Genomic DNA, 23,895 nt, shown 5'->3' with positions numbered 1-23,895 from the left:
TTCAAGGTTCATTCATGGTGTAATTTGCATCAGTGTTTCATTCCTTTTCATGGCTAAATAATACTCCATGGTGTGGATTACTCAAGCCCGTCTTCCTTGGTTATCCTTGGAGAGACCAAGGTGGACGGTCTGAGGGAACCTCACTCCTGGACCCCAGACCCCCTCAGGTGGAACAGCCTTTGAGGATCAAATGCGGAAGGAGACACAGATCTTTTTTTTTACTTTCTTTTTTTTTTTTTGGCCGAGCTGCTCGGCATGCAGGATCTTAGCTGACCGCAGTGGAAGCACGGAGTCCTAACCACTAGACCGCAAGAGAATTCCCTTTTTTTTTTTTAACTTTCTTAAAAAACAATCTGTATAAGTGAAATAGGTACCAAAATCTCGGCATTATCATTTTACTCTGCTGTTGCAGCCCACACTGTTGACTTCTGGCTTAGGACCCAAGGCCACCTGCTCCCCTTGTCGTAGGAAGAGGTAGTCAAATAATATGCAGTCACAATGAGTATGAACAAAGTATTATTACATAAGTGTGCTAATTAACAAAGGTATTATGTTATTTTCTGAATTTTTAATTTTGTAGTAAATTTCAGGTTTGTAATATCTATACTTTTTAATATTGATTGGGATGATATTTGATTGGGATGTATTGTGCCATTCAAAAACATTCATTTTTGTGCCTAATTGTGTATTTATAGTATTACAGTCTTTTTTGCTCAAGGAGAGCCCCCTTGTCATATAAGCTGCATAAAATCTGGATCTCTCTCCTGCCTGAGATACCTGTTTAATGAGTTTGCATTAATCACAGTGTTACTGAAAATGATAGTAAATATCCTGGGTCGGTTTTGTGGATCAGGAACCCATCACTACTGCACAATCATGCTATCACGATCCTCATTGGAATTTAGCAATTTAGAAGAGTGTTCGGAGTCATTTGCGTTGTGCACGAGAGCAGTTCCCAATGCCAATTCATTGGGGTCAGTTTCACTGCCGGTAACGGAAGTAAAGCCTCATAAGACTTCACTATTACTCATCAGTGTTATGTTTGTCTACACCTATCTCCCAAGTAACCAAACCACTTAATCTCATTTCCTTTTACACATTCAATTCATCTTCCAAATATGCACACTTGCAAAATATGTCTGGGGGACAGGTTATTCTACCCCATTTTAAAGAAGGAGAAGACTCAATGATAGGGGTGAGTTACTGACATTCAAATTACTCAATTCCATCTCTAATATGTTCTCTACTTAAAGAGTTGCTGTGAGGGGCAAATAAAATAATGAGTATGAAATATCCTAACCTGGACACTGGCACATGAGTGCTCGGTAAATGTTAGTTTAATATTGTATGATTCTTTACCGATAGGTAAGCATTTGCCAACTTGTGTTCATGATGTACCCAGATGCCTGGAGGTATTTCTGCAGTTCCTTGAAAGAAAATGTGGCCACAGAACACAAGCTTCAAACTTCTCTGCTCCAAAATGAACCATGGATTTTAAACCTAAAGCAAGAAACCCAACCCATTACTTTTTTGCAAACTTGAGTGGTCAGGGAACTTTACTGAGAAAGATTTGCAAGGTGATATGTCATCAGAAAACTTAACTTGACTGTCAACTTCCCTACTTCCAGTTGCATGACCTTGGTCAAGTCATTCTATTTATTTCTATTTCAATTTCTTTATATGCAAAACAAGGATATTAATAACTTATAAGCCTGTAAGAAAATCATAAGATACTATATGGTAAATTTGGAGACATATAGACAATGAGTTATTATTTTTGCACCAGCAAAGTAAAACGGAGAACTAAAGCAAAGCATAGATAATTTGTCTCACGTTCCTCCTTCCACAAGCCTCATCACTTCTTTTCTCAGAATTACCAAGTGCAGACAAGTGTGACACACTTCATATGATTCCAGAACAGAATGTAAATGTTTATAACCTGGATAAGGTAGAAGTAAATGCATATTTGACAAAAGGCAAAAAATAAGAGTTGCTGGAGAAATCTAGAGTTATCTCACCAACATCTTTATTTTCACAGAGGGAAGATGAAATAGAAACTAATATTGATAGAGAAATAGAAGTGAAAATGTATTATTTAAGTAACAAATTTTATCAATAGAAAAGTGAAAATAAACAGGTAGAGAGGAAAGAGAAGTGTGAAGGATAGTATATGTGAACTAAGTCTGGTCCTTTCATAGAAGGCAGTCAACAGATAATATCTGATATTGACGAATCAGTATAGAGAAATAGAAGGTCACTACCAGCAGAACCAGAAAGAAAGGCTCTTAAGTTACCACTAAGCTGGAAGTGGAAAGAGGTGAGTTGGGAAGCTGTTGGTTTCCGACACAACTCTTTGGTATCATTGGATTTTCTTTACCATTTAATAAAATATGAGAGGCGAAAAAAACCCTCAAAAAGTCATGTGTTCTTTTTTATCTTTGGTGCTATCAATATAAGCTCAGATATTCAATATTGCTATTATTAAGTATTTCATTTTCAGCATCTTTTTCTTTATTCCTATACCTGTGCTATTCAATAGGATAGCCACTAGACATTTTTAGCCACATGAAGTTAGATTCGTTAAAATAAAATAGAATTTCAGTTCCTAAGTTTCATCTGCCATATTTCACAACAAATGGCCTACTGCGTTGAACAGCATAGAATTCTGGAATTTTCCATCACTGCAGAAAGTTCTATATCCTCACTGTAAGCAATTTCATCCACACTAAAGGTTTCAGCTACCGCTCATTCTTGGATGACTCCCTGGCCTTTATCTCAAGCCAAAGATCTTGCCTCCTGAGCAACATACCTTCACATGTACCTGTTGATGAGACAGGAATATTTTCACTTATGTCCCACAGCCCTTCATACTAAACTTATCCAAATCTGAACACGTTGTATTTCCTGTGGAAGTCATTTTTACTTCCTACGTTCTCCACCTCTCTTGTCGGAATCATCATCTGAAAAGTCACTAGAATCAGTTGGCTAGCGTCTACTGCTTGCAGCTCACTTTCCCTGAAGCTGGTGGTAGCCTGGGAGAGCCTCAGCTCATCTCTTCTTCCTGACACACTCCTTCTGGCCAGAATACCTACCAGGTCGTCATGTTCTGCTTATTCTAGGTGTGGCCTACACTTCTGGTAAACTAGCTCCATTCTAAAGCTGTCAAGCTCCTGGCTGGTGCTCCGGGCATCACTCAGCTAGTTTTCTTTATGATTTTTTTTTTACCCCAGGAAAATGCTATTCCTCACTTTCTGTAATGATGACACATTCTGAGTGTTGCTATGTATTTTTGATTTAACCACAACAAAGTCTGGGGAAAAAAACACTTGGTAAAATCAATATATTATTTCTTTTTAAAGTCAGGGAGAAGGCCTAAGTGGGTCTGCTGCTCTATAAAACCAGACTACAAAGAGGCAGTGTTTTCCTGGAAGCTTAAACAAGTGCTACTGACATGGATTGAAACCCAAATGCCTATGAGATCATCATCATAAAACACATTTACCAATTACCTAGGTAACTGTGTGTGGTGGAGGAGGAACGTGGATAACTTCAAGGAGTTGATAATCAGGCTGAAACATAGTTCAACAGTTATCTTAAATATGTCAGGTTGAGGATTCAGTGCAATGACCAGCTCAACATCTCTTCCAACCTTGTCTTAGTAGGCTTTTTTTTTTTTTTAACTGCAGAAGTTAGAAAACTAAACATTACAATTCTCAGATTCCTTTGTAGCTAGATTCTGGATATGATTGACTTCTAGGTTAATCCAGGTCTTCTACCAATGAGTACAGAACCTTGGCCAAGCTTCTTAGCCTCTTTGTACTTTTACTTTCCCCATTTCAAGATGGAGGTTTGACATTAATATTATATTGAGAGATTCATTCGAGGATCCATTGATGTAATGAATGCAAAGATGTTAGCACCCTGCTTGGTACCTATAGATACTCAATAAATTCTTGCAATCACTATTAAGAGGAATAAACAGAATGCTCTTCCCACGTCCTACTTCAGAGTAAGTAAGGAGGATGGGGGCAGAAGTTGTCGTATTCATTTTGCTGGTACAGATCTAGCAGATGTAAAGAGGCTCTGAAGCCAACAGTTCCAGGAAAAAACTCCTGGTTATTGAATTATAGCTAAGGGGCTGTGCTCCTGGTACCTGCTCTTGTGATAGCAGCCTCCTGATTGCCTAGCTTCTTCTGTATGGCAGAGATAACTAATCCTTGGGTGTGCCACTTTTGCAGTGTTGTTCTGGGAATCACTTCCGGAGTCCCAGCCTGTGCCTCCAGCCTTTGTAACAATGTTGTAAATACTTAATTCCATATATTAAAACATTTTGTGTTTAAAATTGTGAAATGGTTGCTATTACGTGGAAATGGACCCAACCTGATACAGGCAAAATGGAAGACGGCATCATGTCTCTACCACTAGGAAGCAGTGGTGGCTCTGTGAGACAACGTGTGAGAGTAACTAGATCACACCCCTACTCCAGATATGTTTCCTCAGTTATAAACTAGAAAGTAGTCTTGAAGCAGAACATGGAAATGGAATTCCATTTACTCTGCCCACTAGGAGGCGTGTTCTCCAGCATCGTCTTTCAGGACCACCATGGAGAAGATGTCACAGCTGTCCACGTCCAGGTGACGCAGCAAGTCATGCAGAGCCATCTATGAATCAGGCTTATTTTTCTTGCCTCAGTCTATTGATTGTAGAGAAATCTCCATGAAGCCATAGGTGTAGGTTGAGAGAGAAGAAAATGTAGTAGGAATAGGTACCATTGTTCACTTACTCATGCAGCTTGCTTGGCCCTCTGGACCTACTTGAGCCTTATCAGGTATATGTCACCTCCAGCTGATAAGAGAGTGCTGCTGTGCATGCCTGAACTTAAGACTTGGTGGGTCAGACTACATCCAGTTCATTATGGGCAGCTTAGGCTGCACTGCAACTTGATGGTGTGTGGTCAAGTGCTCAGTCTCTACTAGGGCCCAGGAGCAATCCAAAAGGAATACTGTTATCTAAAAGAATGGCATATCTTTGCTTAATATCCTAAGGTCTATCCAGTGATTCATCCGGAGGGGCTAGCCAAAGGTTCCCTGCAGCATTTCTATTTGCCACAGAGATTTTAAGCACCACTGGATCTACTGGGGATATAGCCCAAGGGACAAAGTAGCTTTCACAGCAGACTGGACCAGTTGCAGAGCCTTTTCCTTTTCTGTCCCCTACTCAAAACTAGCAGCCTTTGGGATTACTTGACCAGTAGGTTCAAATAGCAGACCTGAAGGAGATAACTGTTGCCTCTATAATCTGAGGAACCCCAATAAGCATGGTGGCTTTTTCTCAGTGATAAGAAGGCAGAAATTCGCCATTTCCCTTAGGAGGCGTATCTTAACATGTCCCAGACCACTGACACCCTGGAAAAATCACCAATGTGACTTTCGGTGATATAAGCCTCAGAATTTGGAGAGATGTGTGTCACACAAGTTTTGGAATACTTTCTACTTCCTGTTCACCTGGTTAGGTCATTACATGATAGCATCAGGAAAACAGACCAATGCCATGTCTTACAGAACAGAGAGGTGATCAAGTTTCCTATTGACTAGAATATGACATAGGTTTAGAAGGTTGATGCACATGGCTGGTCCTAACACCTGGCAGTAAACTGCCACTGATGATTTTTAATATCAAGTAAAAAAAAAAAAAAAACTTGCCAGATCTATAACTGGCAATACCAGGTACCAGGGAATTTATCGTTTCACTCAAGCAAAAAAAAAAAACAAAAAAAAACCCCACAATTGGATCAACAATTGTAGTCAGTCAGCTCGTGATTAAATGTACAATAATCTATTCTCATTCTGCATTGTTTCTAGACTTATAACCAAATTCAGCTTCTAACAAATAAGTTAAAAAAATACTATTCATGAGAAGGTGCAACGTGCCCCTAAATAATTTTGAGGTTTTGCCAATTCATACTAACAGAAAACATGTATGGGAACTGATTCAAAGCGTATTAGATCTAGGTGGCAGCAATATAATGTTGGGACAAACAAAATGTTATTGATTAGAGGGTACCAGGGTAAGATTCTGAATTCAATGTGCTTGAGTCACTAAAAATGGCTCCAACAGGGGGGCCTGGCGCAGGGTGCGCAGAGAGACACGCGGGTGTGGGGCCTGATGTGGAGGGACCCACAGTGTGAAGGTGGCGCGGAGGGTATGCAGGCGGATGTACTGCCACCTGCCCAGGGAGGCCCTCGCCAGGGCCTGCGCCTACAGGGACCTCCAGGGACCCGGACCGGTACTGCCCCTCGTACAAGAGCCTGCAGTCCAGCAGCCCAGTGCTCCTGTCCCGGGTGCACTTGGAGAAGGGCACAGACTCAATTGAGCATATCGTTGCTGCCACGCGATGGGGCTTGGTCCTGTCTTGGTTCAAAGGAGCTGATCCTTTCAAGCTGCAGTTCAACACTCCCAGCTGTTGTAGCGACACCATAATGGAGAAACGGTCCTTCAAGGTGCCTCTGGGAAAAGGAAGATGCTGTGTTGTTTTAGCAGATGGATTCTGTGAGTGGCAGCCATGTCAGGCAAGAAGCCAGAGGCAACCCTACTTCATCTACTTCCCCCAAATCAAAACAAAGGTCAGAGAGCGTGGGTGCTGCATAGGGACCTGAGGACTGGGAGAAAGTCTGGGACAGCTGGAGGCTGCTGACAGTGGCCGGGATCTTTGACTGCTGGGGGGGTGAGGGTTGGAAGGGGTTCTTGTATTTTTACACCATCATCACAGTGGGTTCCTGCAAAGGCTTGAATCAACGTCATCCACCCCAGGAGGTCTGCCATATTAGATGGAGAGGAGGCAGTCTCTAAGTGGCTGGGCTTTGGTGAGGTCTTAGCTCAAGAAGCTCTGAAGTTTAGCCACCCCACAGAGAACACCACCTTCCATCCAGTCTCTCCCTTGGTGAACGACTCCCGAAACAGCACTCCTGAGTGTCTGCTTCCTGTCCACTTACTGGTCAAAAAGGAGCAGCAGCCAGAAGATACTGCAATGGCTGGCCACAAAGTCACCCAAAAAGGAAGACCCCAAAACACTCCAAAAGGTAGAGTCAGATGTGCCCCTGTGGTCCAGCTGGTTCCTGCGGAGGAGCCTCCCCGGCCCCGCCCCCCCCCCAAGAGAGGCGGGGCAGGACTCCTTGAGCAAAGCCTGAAGCGGAAGAAGGAGAGGCGGGGTTGCTTGGGAGGAGGTAGCACAGTGTTAAAGAGTCGTGGCTTCTTGGGCGAGCGGCTGTCCTGGTTGAGACCAGGAAGCCCCCAGTGGGGTGGGTGGGCGGGCAGCCTGGGAAGAAGAATGGCCACCGCCATCAATTCCTGGTGGGAGGGGAGGGGCTCTTGTGCCTACCGTCGTCTGCTGGTAGGACCGGTGGGCTTTCCCTCAGAGCCTGACCCTGCTGGCTGTTCTCAGCCTGACCTGACCTGGTGCTGTTACAGAGGCTGTTTTCTGCTCAGCCTTTGGGCTTTTTCAGTCTTCTTTTGGAATTAAATTCTTAAAACACTGTATTTTTTCTGAATAAATTATATTTGATAAACTGTCTACATTTCAGAAAATGCTGCTGGTGGGAGGAATTCCAGGTCTCACTGTTTTCTCCTGGCATCATACCTAGGGAATGATTTTGTAACAAATGTGGGGCACTGGGATTTTCTGTGGACAAAATTGCTTTTTTGGAAACAATAAAAAGGCTTGGTGGGAGAAAAAATGGCTCCAATAATTTGCTTGCTTAATTGATTGAGAGGTGTACCCAGAGGAAGGGTATACTGAATGAAGTTGAAATGCTAGAAGGAGGTATCCAAAGGCTTAGGGAGATTGTGATGCTCAAGTGTATTTATTATGTAAGAGCTTCTCAGTTTCCCTCTAACTATATCCCCTCAGAAGATTCAGAGACACTTCCTTCACCAAGGCCAAGAGAAATACATTCGTGAGGGGAAACCCAACATTCTTAAACAGTTTCATTGTGGCTAGTCTCCATAGGCCAAAAATGACAGTGGGAATTATTGCCATTGAATTGGGCAATCTGCATTCAATGAAGATAATAGTATTGTGGTGAAACGGAGCAGGACCTTACGGTCCTTTCTCCCCCACGTCCTCTGCCTGCCTTTTGTATGTAGAAAAACTTTAGCCAAAGAAGAACTTTAATCAGAGAAGTGAGAAAATGCAGAAACAAAGGAAAACAGTCAAACAGGACAATATAATAATAGTTTAGTCATTAAGCAAAGTCAAGGACCTTTAGCTCCTCCTCAAGGGCTATAGATAATACTCTGAGCCATATCCTTTGAGCTGTTTTGTAGAGACTGAAACCCCTACCAGCTGGAAGAAGTTAACTACATAATGACCAGACTGTAGCCATGACATAAGCTGCCACAATTCCGAGAACTGGCCTCAAGGAAATGGGAAGAAACTGACTCTGGAACTGAAGACTAACTGTACTTTGAACAATCAAGATGATGCTGATCAGACCACCACATGATCAAGTTCAAGATGACTGTCAGAGCTAGCTGCGCTGTTGCTGCATGTAGCCCCCTCCGTCTGCCTATACACGCCTGAATCTCCCCTTTAAAGGTCTTGCCCACTGGTTGTCAGCATGGGGGAGTTGGCCTTTGGACATGAGTCCACACTCCCCTCCAACCCCATTGCTAGCCCCTGAAATAAAGCAAATTTCCTTTCCACCAACCTTGTCTTTTTGTTGGCTTTAGAGTGGCAAGCAGCTGGACCCCACTTTCAGTAACAGTGGGGTGGTAGGTGCTGATTCAAGTCAGCCTTCTGTTTACTCTTGCCTACACAGACCAAATAAAACTTGAGTGGACTGCCCATCTATTTTTGCTCTGAGGACAAAATGATCAGCTAACCAATACCAAAGATCTCTATGGGGCTTCCCTGGTGGCGCAGTGGTTGAGAGTCCCCCTGCCGATGCATGGGACACGGGTTCGTGCCCCGGTCCGGGAAGATCCCACATGCTGCGGAGCAGCTGGGCCCGTGAGCCATGGCCACTGAGCCTGCGCATCCGGAGCCTGTGCTCCACAACGGGAGAGGCCACAACAGTGAGAGGTCCGCGTACCACAAAAAAAATAAAAAAGATCTCTATGGAGTAAACCATTCTGATTACTGTACCTCTTTGGCTCAGCTGCCCATCATGGTAACAATTCCCACTTTGTCCTCTAGACGGAAGACAGAAAAAAATTCCACTTAAAAATAATGTTGGTTGCCAGATACTATAGAAAAATAAGTCTGACACTGATTCTGGATAAAATATTAAATACATACTTTAGAAAAAATTTAACAAATAAATTTAAAAGTCAAAAGAGAAAAGCAGTGATTACTAGGAGCTAATCCAGGTTCGTTACAATTAATCCATACTAAAGTGGCCTCATTGGTTCCTTAAATGATATTATTAAATCAGAAAAATAATGTTATGCATTATATATAGTATGAAGTTGACCATAAGCTTCATGTGAACAAATAGTATAATAAAGAAAACCTGGATTTCATTAATAACAGTACATTGGCAAGTGAAGAACAACTACATTCTAACCTGCACTGGTCAGACCATATTTGAATTGCCATGCCAGTGTTGAATACAATATTTTAAAAGAAATGTTAACCAAACAGAATAGTCCACGAACAAGGAGGAGTTCAACAGGGGCTATGGATAATCCAGCACATGAAGAATGGTTGTGGTAACCGGGGGTCTGTGTCAAAAAACAAAAATAAAACTACTTTGTTGGGACAGCACCAGTTAGCTGCCTTTATTTGAAGTGTGGCCATATGAAATAGGAAATTGATTTACCCGGGGTAACTTCAAAGGAAGATCAAGGACCAAATAGGTAACTTTCCAGGGAGGAAGGTTTGGATGTAATATTTAGAAAAACTTTCAACTCACTGCAGTTGCTTGGCAGTAGAACTAGCTGCCGTAGAAAGCAAGGGATTCTCTGCCCTGGCAATGTTTTTGCAGAAGCTGAGCCTGCATCTGCTGTGTGTTTTGGTTGAGGGCATTCCTGCAATAGGTAGGAGGTTGAACTAGATGACCTTTAGGGTCCCTTCCAATCTGTTTCAATAATTCCATAAAGAGTGAGCAGGAGATACAAAAGGAAGGAAAAGTAGTTCCTGAGATGCATGAGGTAGCCCTGTGGACAGGATGTGAGAGACGAGGTGGTAATTCAGAGAAATTGATATCAACATACTCTCTACCCATAATGTAGCATCACAGTCTCTCATATCTACCTAAAAACATGAGAGTTGATTAAACTGGACCTATTGTTTTCTCACCTCAAAGTAACTTATGATACACCGATTTAGATGACAACTGTGAAACACTGATTTAGATGATATGCCTTTCCCTGGGAATGGGGATATATGGAAAGAGCAGTGGCTAGGAGCAGGAAAATGGAAGCTTTAGAGTTTCATCCCAGTATTGCCCAAAACTCACCATCTGCTTTTTGAGGGATTTCTTGCAAATTCCATTTAGCTTCACTGAAAAGGAGACTTTGAGTTTACTACAAACTTTTAAAAACTGAGTGTAAAATAGCTCATCAGATACAAGATCTAGGCTCAGAAGCAACCTCCTGACTTCGCCTCTCATATTTCATATTGCAGCCCTGAAATGAAACAGAGCTTGTGTTTTTTTGTCTTGGGTTTTGAGGTTAAAGGGAGGATTTCGCAGAGGATATCATAATTCCTCCCTGTGGCTATAGAATTATCCTAAGGGGTTGCTACAACTGAGTGGAGTAAGGTAAGTACTGATCAAGTCTCAGTCCCTCCCAAGGCCTTAAACTGAGTTCTTCCTTAATCTCTGAGGAACTGGTATCTGTAAGAAAATCAGGAGGCCTGGTCCCCGAACTGCCTTCAGAGCACATTGTGGGAGGTGCAGACCAAAGGTGAGTTTACACATCAGTGACTAAAGTTTCCTGCCACTAAGCATAAGAAGTCACTCATGAGCAGCGTCCCTAAACCACAGCTACAGGATGTGGGCACAAGCCCTCGTACAGTTGTTGGCCAAAAGCCAATGAACATTCATCCCTGTGCAAATACTCGGGCTTTGTTGTTGTCGTTAACCTTTGAAAACCACAGGCATTCATCTCTCTCTTTCTTCCCCTTGGCAGGAGTCATCTTCTTTTCTCCAACTTGGTCTCCTGTGTGTAAAGAATTTCTGAGGAGCTTTTAAGCCTGAATTTAATACTTTTGCCCTCCCCTCTTCTGCCCCACAAAATGCCAGGCAGAGGTAAGGCTGCCTTACAAAATATCTGCTGGCTTCCGCAGCTTTGTTTGGGCTTTTAAATCAGATAGGACATCAGAGAGCTCCATGAGTGACCTTAGCCTTTAAGAAAATACAGGTAATTTCTGGAAATTCCCCCTGAACAACGGTGACCTATTGTTTTCTCACGTCAGAATGAACACAGAAACTATGATACGCCGATTTAAATGACGTGCCTTTTCCTGGGAATGGAGGTATACGGAAAGAGCAGTGGAGCTGGAATTGGAGATTGGAAGCTTTAGAGTTTAATCCCCATACTGCCAAAAATTCGCCATCTGCCTTTTGAGCAATTTCTTTCCAGTTTCCAGGCCTTTGCTCTGTGTTCTGTGAAATGAAAGCATTAGATTCGATGGTTTCTTTGCTTCCTTAGCCCCAGGGCTCTATGAATCGGGCTTCCTTAGTAAGGCTTCAGCAAAGGGACAATGAGAAGGGGGTGCAAGGCAAAAGATCCTCATAAATTGGCTTCTCTTTTCTGCCTTAGAGGCTGGTCAAATGTCAGCCTCCAAGAAGGCCCGACTGCCCACTGGGAGGCCAGGCGTGGTGATTCATGGCAGCTCCCCTTCTTGTCACGTGTTAGAGAATCCATCAACCTTGGTTCCGTAACCCCAATGCCCCACATTCAGGTACTGAAACACAAGCTGAACCTACTCCAGCATGGGAATGTTATTTTTAAATAAAAGAGATGGCAGATGGATGTTCCCGAATCTAAATCAACAGGAGAACTTTCTAACCATCAGAGCTGCCCAAGATGTATCAGAAGACTATGAGCAATCTGCCAACAGAATTGTTCAAATAGTTTCTGAACAGAGCTTTATTGGAGATTTTCTAGTAGGGTTTCTTGAATAGACAAAGATCAGATAGAGAAAATGGCCAACCATGACATTTTTATGATGTTATGCTTTGTACTTAATGCCTCTTGTATCAAATCTTATTCCCAATCAGACCTAGGATGCCCCTTTGGGAGACGTTATTGGTATAGTTCAGATGATAGCCTGAAGGAAAAGCCCAGGTATACATATAGGTCTCCTGATTTGTGGGTTGTGGTTACTTGTCAAGCTCATGGACAAGGAACCCAAGTGAGAATACCATGTGTCAAATGGGAAAGAGGTGGTCGGCAGGTCCATGGTGACCAAAAAACAACTCCCAGAAGAACTGAATTTCGTTCCCTTGGATGGTGTCCCAGCTTCTGCTGCCAAAGTGACATTGCACTACAGGCAGATACTCAATGATTTTTATTTAATAAAATAATTTAACCTCATTTCCTGGAATCCTCACAAGGTCTTTATGAAGTAGACAAAAGAGATAGCATCGTCTCCATTTTACAGATGAGGAAATTAAACCTTAGGAAAGTTCAGGTAATTTTCCAGGGTCTCACATGATTGATTCAACTCTTTCCAAAAAAAAGGATGTATTACCTAATCATCGACAACAATTATTTGGAGAATCATAAGGTCTCTGGTTTTAAATGATTTTATCAATCATCCCTTTAACAATCCCTTTCACAATATCCACTTTATCTAGTCCCTACTAGTACACATCAAGTGATGGGAGACTCTTTCAAGGAGCAAAGCTTCCCATCTTTGGACATTTTTAACTATAAGAAGTTCTTTCTTGTCTTAAACTGCCATCCAAATCCCTGAATCCTCTCATCCTCTGGTCATAATCCTGCCTTCTAGATCCCATTTATCAGTTTCTGGAATATCCCACAGGACAATCTGTGTGAAATGTGAAGACAATTCTCATGTCATCTCTGAGATCATTCTTCTCCACACTAAACAACCTTGGTACCCTCTTGGTACAGACTGACCTCAGGGCTAAGACATATTTCCCTCCTCTCATCTTTTCTGATTTGCTCCATTGATGATGCTGCACTGTGTCCTTTCGAAGGTCATTTGGGAACAGTCCAGCCTAGGTTACAAGGGGAATAAATAAGCAGAAAGAAGTCACTTGTCAGACTGATCCTTAAATGGTAACTCAAGAGAATGTGCTGGACATTTCGGAGGCTTCTGTCAACAAACGCCACTACCTTGAGGCAAATGGGGATTTTCGGGCAGTGGTGTTATAATAATTTGCCAATTGTGCCTGCTTCAGAACCACTGCCAAAACAATCCAACGACTTTTCATTCCACTACTGTTGACAGGACGGCTAAGGATTTCAACATTTCCTTTTACAGTCTGAAGAGAAGTTCCCTGCCTTGGGGACTATACCAATATTTGCCGTCATGAGGGGAAAAAAAGTGGGTGCTGGGAAATGGAAAGAGAGGGAGAGAACTACTAATGGAAGTAAACAAAGATAAAGACAAAATAAAATGAGGGTTATTCAAAGTTTGGATTTTGAATGCCTCCATCAAATTGATGTTTGTGAAATATCAGAGGAAATCTTTGAAATCGAGGAAGTGAGCATTTTGAAGAAAAGACTTTAGACTTCACACAAGCACCCCCTTCCCCCTTCCCACCCCCCAAAAAACAGCTGGAATTTTTAACTTGAATACCAGCCAAGGTGTCTCAACTTTGGTCCTTTGGACAGGCAAAGAGCTAATTATAATAATGTTTACAGTGCTCAACATTAAAAGTTTCTTTTCAAAATAAATTAAAAATACAATAAAATTGAAAAAAAAATTTAGAGATGAAAACAGATGAGATGACCTCCTGAGTTCTTCACAATTAGACCTAAGTCAAGGAGCGACAAAGAGGAAATATGAGAGAAAAGAAAACAGAAACAGAATGAGCTAGAAGAGTATTTTTGGAAACATTCTTCTTAAACTCCTGTGGGATCCATAGACATTCCACAGAGGCACTTCTGAGACCCAAAAAAGAGGAGATCAGTGGCATTCCCATCTCTATTTCAATCCTAGTGGTCCTACTTCTATCTGTTTTACATATTGGGCAACTGAAACAGATTTCATTAGAAGGAAAGGTCTGCTGTTAAAAAAACAAAACATATGAGCAAACAAAAAAAAAACCCTGCAAAAGGAAATGAGCCATTGAAAGTTCTTGAACAGGGAATGATATGATCAAATTGTGCTTTAGGAGTCTGGCAACCAAGTATAAAATGGATTAGAAGAGGGTCAGCCTTGGAGCAGGGATACCAATTAAAAGTCTATAACAAATATCCAGGTAAACAGAATTTAAAACATGATCTAATAACATACCTGTGAGAATGGAAAGGAGAAGGAGTATATGAACAGTTTTGAAAGAAGAATGAACCTTAAGTTTGACATCTGGGCATTGGGCACAATCTAAGTCACATACAGATGTGGTACTTCTATGGTCTGAACGTTTATGTCCCCCCAAAATTTATATGTTTAAATCCTAAAGCCCATTGTGATGGTATTAAACAGGGGGCCTTAGCTTATGAGGGCAGAGCCCTCATGAATGAGATGAATGCCCTTATAAAAGAAGCACGAGAGAACACTCTTGCCCCTTTACCTGTAAGGATATAACAAGAAATCTGAGCCCCAGAAGAGGGCCCTCACCTGACCAGGCTGGCACCCTAATCTCAGAATTGCAGCCTCCAGAACTGTAAGAAATAAACTTATGTTGTTTATAAGCCGACCAGTACGTAGTATTTTTGTTATAGCAGCCCAGACAAAGACAGATACTATATGGAATGTATCTGGCAAGAAGTTTAAAGACATCAAAACTGATGGATTTCAGGGATGATGACTGGGACCATTAAAATCCCATACAGAAATCCGAGATTTTGAAGATGCTGAGTGTAAGTGGCCATTGGAACACTGATATAGATGATCAGCAGACAGAAGTGCAAAACTGAGTCTTAAACACCAGGGATGAGAATATGGATTTGGAAGTCATCCCCATAAAAAAAGGTAGCTAAAATAATATAGATTGAGACCCCAATGAGAGAGAAGATCAGGATCAGAGGGCTGAAAATAAAAACCCAGAACAAGCCTACATTTAGAGGACAGAGAAACAAGAACCCAGAGGGTCCTCCCCAAGTTTATGATCAGGTGTTCATTTGTCATTCATTTGCCAACATTATTTGATGGGCTCAGGAGAATTTATTTTCTGGTTTGAAGAAATTTGATTATCCTTATATAAAGTCTGAAGTGTGCATTTATCAGTCTAATCAAGCTTTTAAGTCCCCTAAGATACTGAATCTTCAAAATCATGTAATACTATTTAACAATAACTAATTGTTTCAGTCCAAAAATACGGTGGGCTGAAACAGAATCTTCAGTAATGGTGTAGCTATGGATGATGTACTTATACCCCCAAAAGAGTGTCAAAAACCAACACTCCCCCGGGCAAAGGAATAGCCAAGTTTGTTGCAGTTTCCAATGAATGACATCAGACCCGTGTAGGTCTCAATCAAAACGGGTTCAGTTAACACCATCAATCCCTTTCCTCTTCCAGATCCAGTGGAATTCCTGTGGGCATTCTGGATAGCTGGAACAAGCTTAGACATGAACCTGGACGACTAAAGAGGAGAAGGCACAGAGTTAGTGAATGCAGAGTAGGTCCAGAGACACCTCCTCCCCAGCCCGTGCTCACAATGGTTGACCACTCTCCTGGAGCTGCAGTTATTCTTACTTCTTAAACAGAAATCATATCTCAGAATTGTTAACATTGCTTCTGTTAGTCTTTTAATAAATTAATCCGTTAATAAATTATGTACATAATAAAATTAGCTACCACATCTTGTTTATTTTTCATTATTCATAACTTGTACAACATTAAGAAGTCAGTTTAATAAATATTTGCTGATAGTCTATTATGGATCAGACACCAGTCGGGTACTGCTGAAGATTCAAAGACAAGGGAGATATAGTCTCTGCCCTCACAGAAGTGACACTATAATAACATAAAAAATGAACTTGTGATGATCGTACAAAGTCCACGAAAATAAACAGCAAAAAGAGGCACATGATGCTAAAGAAACACAAAAGAGGGAGAAATCATATGTGGTTAGAGGATTAGGAATGACTTCAAAAGGAAACTCTTGAGACAATCCTTTAAGGGTTAATAGGGTTTCAATGGGTGAAATGAGGTTAGAGAGGGCCTGTCAGCAGCTGTTCTTTCCTAGCCAGCTTCTTTTCCTCCATTTGAGACTCTTCTTCCAATAAGAGTACCTCGATTTTCCTTTGCAGAACCACATTCTTCCATTTAGTCCAAATAGCTTAAGCAGAGCTGACTTTAGCACATGACTCAGTCCTAACCAGTCAGAGGAATCCATTCCTCTGGTCGAGGAGATTGATTCAGGTATGGGCACATGACCAATGTGGCTGTGAATCTGATAGCATCCAAGCCCGGAGGTATTCATGGTCATTTTGGCCACACAGTGAGAACCTGACTGAGACTGAAACCAACAAAAGTGAAAGAACTAAGACATGGAGAGAGAGTAATTCTTCACAAAGCCATTTGGGTTACTGGATCAGCCTATCCTGAACTTTAAGTTAAATGAGTGAAAAAAAAAATTCCTTCTTTTGGTAAAATCAAGTTGAATTGGGTTAAGAGGAGGGTAATTCAGGGAGCACTGCAAACAGAGATATAAAGAAGGAAATGAATTAGGAAAGCTCATATTTTTGTATTTCCAATAAGCTCTTTTATATCCATTATTTCATTCCAGTATAAGCCTATCAGGTAAGTAAAAGAAGGTATCATCATTCCCGTGTTGGAAATCAAGACTAATAGAAGGTAAATGATTTGTCCAGAATTACTCCACTTTCTGCACCATGGTAAAAAGGAACATGAGGAATAAGGGCCTGCTCACAGTAAGATCCAAATATGTTTCCTAGGCAACTGGCTTACAAGTCTAAATTAAAACTTTTAGAGTATATTCCAATATCAATCTAAATTATTAAGCATGTACAATAAAGACACCATTGTTTTTCCTTTTCTCCATGAGGAGGCCAATCTTGGCTTTGAGGGACTGATACAGAATGACGATTCAATGAAGAATGAGAATGTAGTCTTTCCCCATAATCCCATTTTCAATATAGGTTTTATCCTGGATTCTTAATTTTATACCAAATTGCCCTTGGGCAACCACTTCTCCATTGGAGGTTTAGTTTCCCTGTTGGTAAGAAAAAGAACCTAAAATTTAGAATATGTCCATCACTACTATTTGACCTAACCTATAAGGAAAAAAAAGAAAGAAAGAAAAGCCATGCAAATAAAACTGCTGATTTACTTGCTCTGTGACATTGTAAATTCTCTTCCGCTTTTTGAGCCTCAGTTTGCTCTTTTGAAAAGATGCATTTAAATCTATGGATTTGGGATAATATCAGAAGTTAAAAAAAATAGTGACTTTATGATAAACAACATAGAGTTTGCTAGAGTGCCTCAGTATCTGTGGGTTTTCAAAATAAACTAAGGTACTTGTCTCTCTACTTTAGTTCAAGTAATATTTACCAAATTAGATAATGTCAAACCTTAATTTAAAAAACAGACTCACTTCTAAATATCACTGACTAAAGAATCCAACAGACAGGTAGGATTTTGCTTGCTTTCCATGAGCCTATAGTGACAAAGACAGACAGAAGTTACCTCTTATTACTAGTTCCCAGGCCTAGCATCCTCTTTAAGACCTTAGAATGGATCTAAATATTAGTATCATTGAATGAAATAAACTATAGTCATGTAGCCTGGGGATTCTGGAAAGGAGGACATTGTACTTTACAGCAAACTCCACCAGTTCTTTAGTTGATTAGATAAGAAAGCCAGAAAGGGGACTTCCCTAGCGGTGCAGTGGTTAAGAATCCACCTGCCAATGCAGGGGACACGGGTTCGAGCCCTGGTCCGGGAAGATCCCACATGCCGCGGAGCAACTAAGCCCGTGTGCCACAACTACCGAGTCTGCACTCTAGAGCCTGCGAGCTACAACTACTGAGCCTGCATGCCACAACTACTGAAGCCTGCATGCCTAAAGCCTGTGTTCCACAACAAGATAAGCCACCACAATGAGAAGCCCACACACTGCAATGTAGGGTGGCCCCTGCTCGCTGCAACTGGGGAAAGCCCGCACGCAGCAACAAAAGACCCAACGCAGCCAAAAATAAATAAATAAAATTTATAAAAAACAAGAAAAGAAAATACATCATCAGTATCTTCAAGAAAAAAAACAGTCAGAAAGAAGTGTTCTTTCTTAAGTTTCCAGGAGAGAAAAGCAAAATCGGAAGAATAAATTAATAACATGGAATAATCAAGGTCAGAAGTGATCTTAGGTTTATAGATTCCAGCCACTCATCTATTGTTTAATTTGCCTACACTCATCCTCTCCAAGAAGCCACACCCCTCTGCATGGACATATACAGTGATATGGAACTCACTGCAATCTAACCATGTCCATTCCATCACTGCATATAGTGGGAAAAAAGTATGTTCCCTTGCCCTATCTGTTACTGATGATTAGACTTTGGAAAAATCATTTAATCTCCCTGAGCCTTAGTTTACACATCTGAAAATGGGAAAATAATAATAATGATAACGATGGTAAATATCAACCTCATTAGACCCAAGTGCATTGCTCAAAAATATTTTTAAAGCATACTATTCATAGATATAAATATTATCACTTACAAGCAAGAACGATTTTAGCTTCCTTAGTCCTATTCCCTTCAGTTTCAGACTTTGAATGCCATTTCTTTAATATGCATGATAGACTCCAGAAAGCACTTTTGTAAAAACCTGTGATATGCACTATTTTAAAATAATAAAAGTTCCCTAGATGCCAAAGGCTATATTAAATTCCACTCAGAAACCATGACTTCAAAAAATATGGGTTGAGCATCAAAGTACCTCTTCCAAGATATTTATCAATTATAAAGGGAAAAATACTAACTTTACAAAGGAGCAATATAGCATACCCCATCTTAGACAAGTGATCAAGGTTAACATCACTGGTAATAAGACATACAGGCATCGTGAGCCTGCAATAGAGGTAGTGAAAGGACACATCATTTCTGCAGTATCTGTGCCCCCCAAAAATCTAATTCAATTCAATCTAATCATGAGAAACCATCAGGCAAACTCACAATGAGAACATTCTACAAAATAACCGACCAGTATTCTTCAAAATCACCAAGGTCATGAAAATAAAGGAAAGACTGTGAAACAGAATAAAGAGACAGAATAATTAAATGTAATATGGGATCCTGGATTGGATCCTGGAGCAGACAGAGGACATTAGGAAAAACAAAACAAAAAACTGATGAAATTTAAATAAGGTCTGTAGTCTAGTTAATAGTATTGCACCAATGTTTAACTTCCAGGTTTTGATATCTATATCATAGTTATGTACATTGCTAGAAGCATTTGAATGAAATCCTAATATTTAGGAAAGAATTTATGTTCCTCTAAATAAATTTATGTTCCTCTAAATAAATTATGAAAATTTATTTTCAAAAGGGATAGAGAAAAAATCAGACTCAATAATTTTCATAACTTGTTCCTTAGAACACTAGATTTCTTCATAGGTTGGGTGACCATATAATTTATCATCCAAACCAGGATTCTTTTGAAAAGAAAGAAAGTGCTATTATTAATAGTATTCAAACAACAGATACCTGAGGATCTGGGGAGAAGATATGGAAGAAAAGGTAAAAGGTAAGCTTCAGTCCCTATAGTCACATCGATCAGAGCTGCTCAATTTTTGTAGGTTTTATGTATTTGGGTTCTGAGTAAGATCTTATTTTAAAAAGTCTTTTCCTTTAAAAAAATTTTTTTAAAAACCCACTGTACTAAGCTTGCCTAAGAACCTCTAGCTCTGACAGTCTGTTCAATCCACAAAGATCTATAGTGCTCATTTTTTTAACCAAGAAAAACTAAAAAACCAAAAATGAGTTTTGAAAAAACTCACTTTTCAAAACGAAGCTCAAATCCTATCTCTTCCATAATGCCCCGCCAAATACTCAAGGCAAAAATTATTTTTTATTCTGTTGCATTTCATGTATGCATCTCAAATATTTCATCCAGTTTTCTAAGAATTAAAGTCAGAAGTATGGCTGGCCATCTATACAACTAATCCAAGATTTCTCTACCTTGGAACTATTGCTGTTTTGGACCAAATAATTCTTTGCTGCAGGGGAGTATGTCCTCTGTATTTTAGGAAGTTAAGCAGCATCCCTAGCTTTACCCACCAGATACCAGTGTCACCACAACCCCAGGTACGGCAACAAATAGTGTTGCCCAGATATTGCCAATGTGCCCCAGGGGTAAAATCATCTCCTGTTGAGAACCACTGAACTAAAGGAAGTATATAGCATGATGTAACATGAGTATTAAGATAAAACAGATCTGCTCTTACATCGCAGATATGGCCCTCACTAGCTGTGTGACCTTGGGCAAGTTACCTAACCTCTCTGAATTTTATAGTTTCCTTTCTATAAAATAAGGCTATTAATACCATCAAATTCATAGGTTGGTTACATAGATTAAACTAACTTTAATAAACGTAGGGTTTGTAATAAGCTCTGTGTGTGTGTGCCCACATGCTAATGTCTTTCAGGAAGGGTTGGGGAAGGTGAATAAGATAAGGCTGGAATTTGGAGTCATATTGCAAAAGCATTAAAGGAAGCCTTATTGCCAGTAATGAATATTGTCAATAAATCATTAACTACATCATCACTGTCATCACCGAACTATGATTTCCTCAAGTCCAAGGTGCAATTCATCAATTCACCTCAACATTTCCATGGCCAACACTCTCTGGATTGTCAGGATGCCTTTTCACAGATCAATATATATCAGTTTGGGTTACTGGATGCCTCCCCAGAGTCCTCATCATAAGCTTTATTTCATGAGAATTCTCTGTGGCCTCAGAATCAAAGTGCTGGAAAGAAAAAGTTGACACTATTTCATACTCAGTGAACTTGGCATTTCATTCGAGTCAGATGCACTTCATTTCTAGTCATTTCTGTGAGCCCTTTAAAAAGAGGAGGGGCTGTGAAGACAGAGGGACAAGCTGTGCATTGAAGGAGGCAGACAAAAGGCCAAGTCCCCAAGCTGGCTCTCGAGCATTTCAAGCACCTGAACTCAATCTGTGTGACAGGAACGCGGTGTCATTTGATATGAATGCCACCAGCCACATACTTTTCTCTAAAAGCTTTTATACACCCACCCCTGGCTCTCTCTTTTATTCCAGTCTCAAAAACAGAGGGTCAAGTTTTAACAACTCCGGTTACATAGGGTCTGTGTGCTGGTTAGGGTAAAGTATAGCTCTGTGTGTGCGTGTGTGTGTGTGTGTGTGTGTGTGTGTGTGTGTATGTGTGTGTGAGTGTGTAATGTTCTTCTTGACTTTACAGCGATTATTTACCAGCTGAGTGACTGGGCCCCTGGTTTGCTTCAGATGCTGTCTGCCAGCAGTTCACTGTCCAGAGTCTCAGTTTTCCTTATTACAACCATCACTTGCTTCCTGTTTACACTGGGTAAAGAGACCAGGTTTCATGCCTGCAGGCCCACATTCTTTAGCTGAGCAGGTTTTCCAAGCCTTCAGGCTACAGGTTTCAGCCACCCCATGCAGCAAGTGAAGCATGTTGGAGTAAAACGTCCATCCAATACCCAGCAATGGAAACCCCTTGGGAAGCCACACAGCTGAACAGAAGATAAACAGATGTTTATATCATCCTTGCACGTATTACTTGGAATTATCTTTATAGAGACACCATGACTGTGGGTATGTTCAGGAATATAGATGGAAAAAGGAAGATGCGGCAAAAGCTTTTTTTCCTACACAAAAGGGTTGTTTCTACAAATCCTCATCCTACAAATTTCCATCCTCATCCTATTCCATTTTCCCAACCCTCCCCGTGCACACGCGCACATGCGCACACACACACACACACACTTTAAACTCTAGCTTAAGTGAACGACTCTTTGTCCAAGAACATTTTATACACTTCTGTAATTTGCAGCTTCTAATCATGTTTCTTTTATTTAAAATGTCTTTCCCCACCTGCTTTGATGCTTAAATCACTCTTACCTTGAGTTTCACATCAAATGTAATCACATTTGTTAACTTTTGGACTTAACTGTTCTCTCTGCTGGGCTCTGATAAAAACTTTGAATCTTTCTATCAACAGTATTTGCATATTAAATTATAATTTGTTAATTACATTTTTTGCCTTCTTCATCTACACTATAAATATCTGGGGGCAAAATCTGTTTTATTCTTCTTGCTATCCCAACAATTATCTACAGCATTGCTCAGCATGTAGTACTCAATGCCAGGTAGGTATTCAGTAAATATTTGTTAGGGAATTCCCTGGCAGTCCAGTGGTTAGGACTCAGTGCTTTCACTGCCAGGGCACGGGTTCAGTCCCTGGTCAGGGAACTAAGATCCCAAAAGCCGCGTGGCCAAAAAAAATTAAAAGAAAAAATATATAAATAATTCAATAAATATTTATTGAATTAATGTAGCAGGAAACCAAGGGGTTAAGAATATGAAGTTACATTTGATTGCTAAAACATTGGTTCACTTTCATAATTCCCTTGAAAATAAGGAGAAAGATGCCAGACAAAAGTAAAAAAGGTTGGTCTGTAAATCACTTTGATTAAGCTGTAGAGCATCCACGATCCATTCACCATCATTCTACAGCTCTACAGCTCAATCACTAGTTCCTCTCAGCAAGACTCCACACAGTCTAAGAATCCAGCAAGACAATGTGAAACCAAGGGCAGTCATCAATTAGATCCCTTGAACTAAAACTTGCTTAATAAATACTATTCTGTAACCTGCCTTCATTGACTAAGCTCTCTTTAATTGTTCCTGCCAATTGCATGCCCTCCGAGCTTCATGTAGGTTAGAGAATATATCGCAAGATTCCTTTAACTGCCCCCTATAGATAACGCCTCTAACTTACGGGTGGCCAGAGAAACGGTGGCTTGAGTTGTTTTTCAGGAACATGGAGCTAGTCTTGTCCAGTTCAAACTGGTCGAGACCACTGACCGTTCCACTGTGTAAGTGTCCAGAGGAAGACCTTTCGATGTCAGAAGGCCAAAAACTCCACCCTCAGATTATACCAACACCATCATTTTCTGAATAAGCACCCTAAGAAGAAGAATGTAAATCCGATACGCCTGCACAGAACACAGATTACCTCAGTGTTTTCTTGCCTCCAATCACCTTTCCCCATGCCTCAGACCACCCTGTTTCTTTATCCTATAAATATCCCAAGCCCCTTGTCTTTGGGGAGGCTGACTTGAGATCTGTTCATCCATCTCCTTGCTTGGCTGCCTTGTGAATAAACCCTTTCTCTGCTGAAAACCTGGGCACCTAAGCGTTTGGCTTGCTGCCCATTGGGCAAACAAAACTGATTCTGTTACAAATGGTTAAAAGGGGAAAGATAATGCTAAAAGTTGCAAATATAAAGTGGATGGAACAATTGAGAATAATTAACCTTGGTTGTAAAGTATCATATCATATTATATCATAGCAAAGACTATAATAAACACACACACACACACACACACACACACACACACACACACAGAGTTCTTTCTGGTTTTTAACTATTTCCCTGAGCATTTGCAAATTGTGTGTAGAAATACAGTTATGATTATAATACCTCAGTCAATTCACTTAGTCACTCTAAGTACCTTCACTTTTAAAGTGGAGATAGCATCCTGCCCTCAAAGGGTTTTTGTTACTTGA

The 23,895-nt window shown here is 40.7% G+C and overlaps 1 protein-coding gene and 1 pseudogene across 1 annotated transcript in view; one reads left to right on the top strand and one right to left on the bottom strand.

Annotated features, from left to right (window-relative positions):
* The first annotated feature begins 4,602 nt into the window (after window positions 1-4,602).
* LOC137225452 (abasic site processing protein HMCES pseudogene) lies at window positions 4,603-7,717 on the top strand (annotated as a pseudogene).
* A 7,787-nt stretch (window positions 7,718-15,504) lies between these two features.
* The window catches only part of TPRG1 (tumor protein p63 regulated 1), a 183,544-nt gene continuing 175,153 nt past the window's right edge, over window positions 15,505-23,895 (bottom strand). Inside the window, exon 6 of the mRNA XM_067738399.1 lies at window positions 15,505-15,723. Within this exon, the coding sequence (XP_067594500.1) occupies window positions 15,529-15,723 (195 nt within the window). The 3' untranslated portion in view covers window positions 15,505-15,528. The remainder of the gene's footprint in view (window positions 15,724-23,895) is intronic.

The sequence above is a fragment of the Pseudorca crassidens genome, chromosome 5 (genome assembly GCF_039906515.1).
Source record: "Pseudorca crassidens isolate mPseCra1 chromosome 5, mPseCra1.hap1, whole genome shotgun sequence".
In the NCBI taxonomy this organism is placed as follows: Eukaryota; Metazoa; Chordata; class Mammalia; order Artiodactyla; family Delphinidae; genus Pseudorca; species Pseudorca crassidens.
The sequence above is the reverse complement of the archived record's forward strand: the minus strand, read 5'-3'. Positions and strand labels throughout refer to the sequence as shown.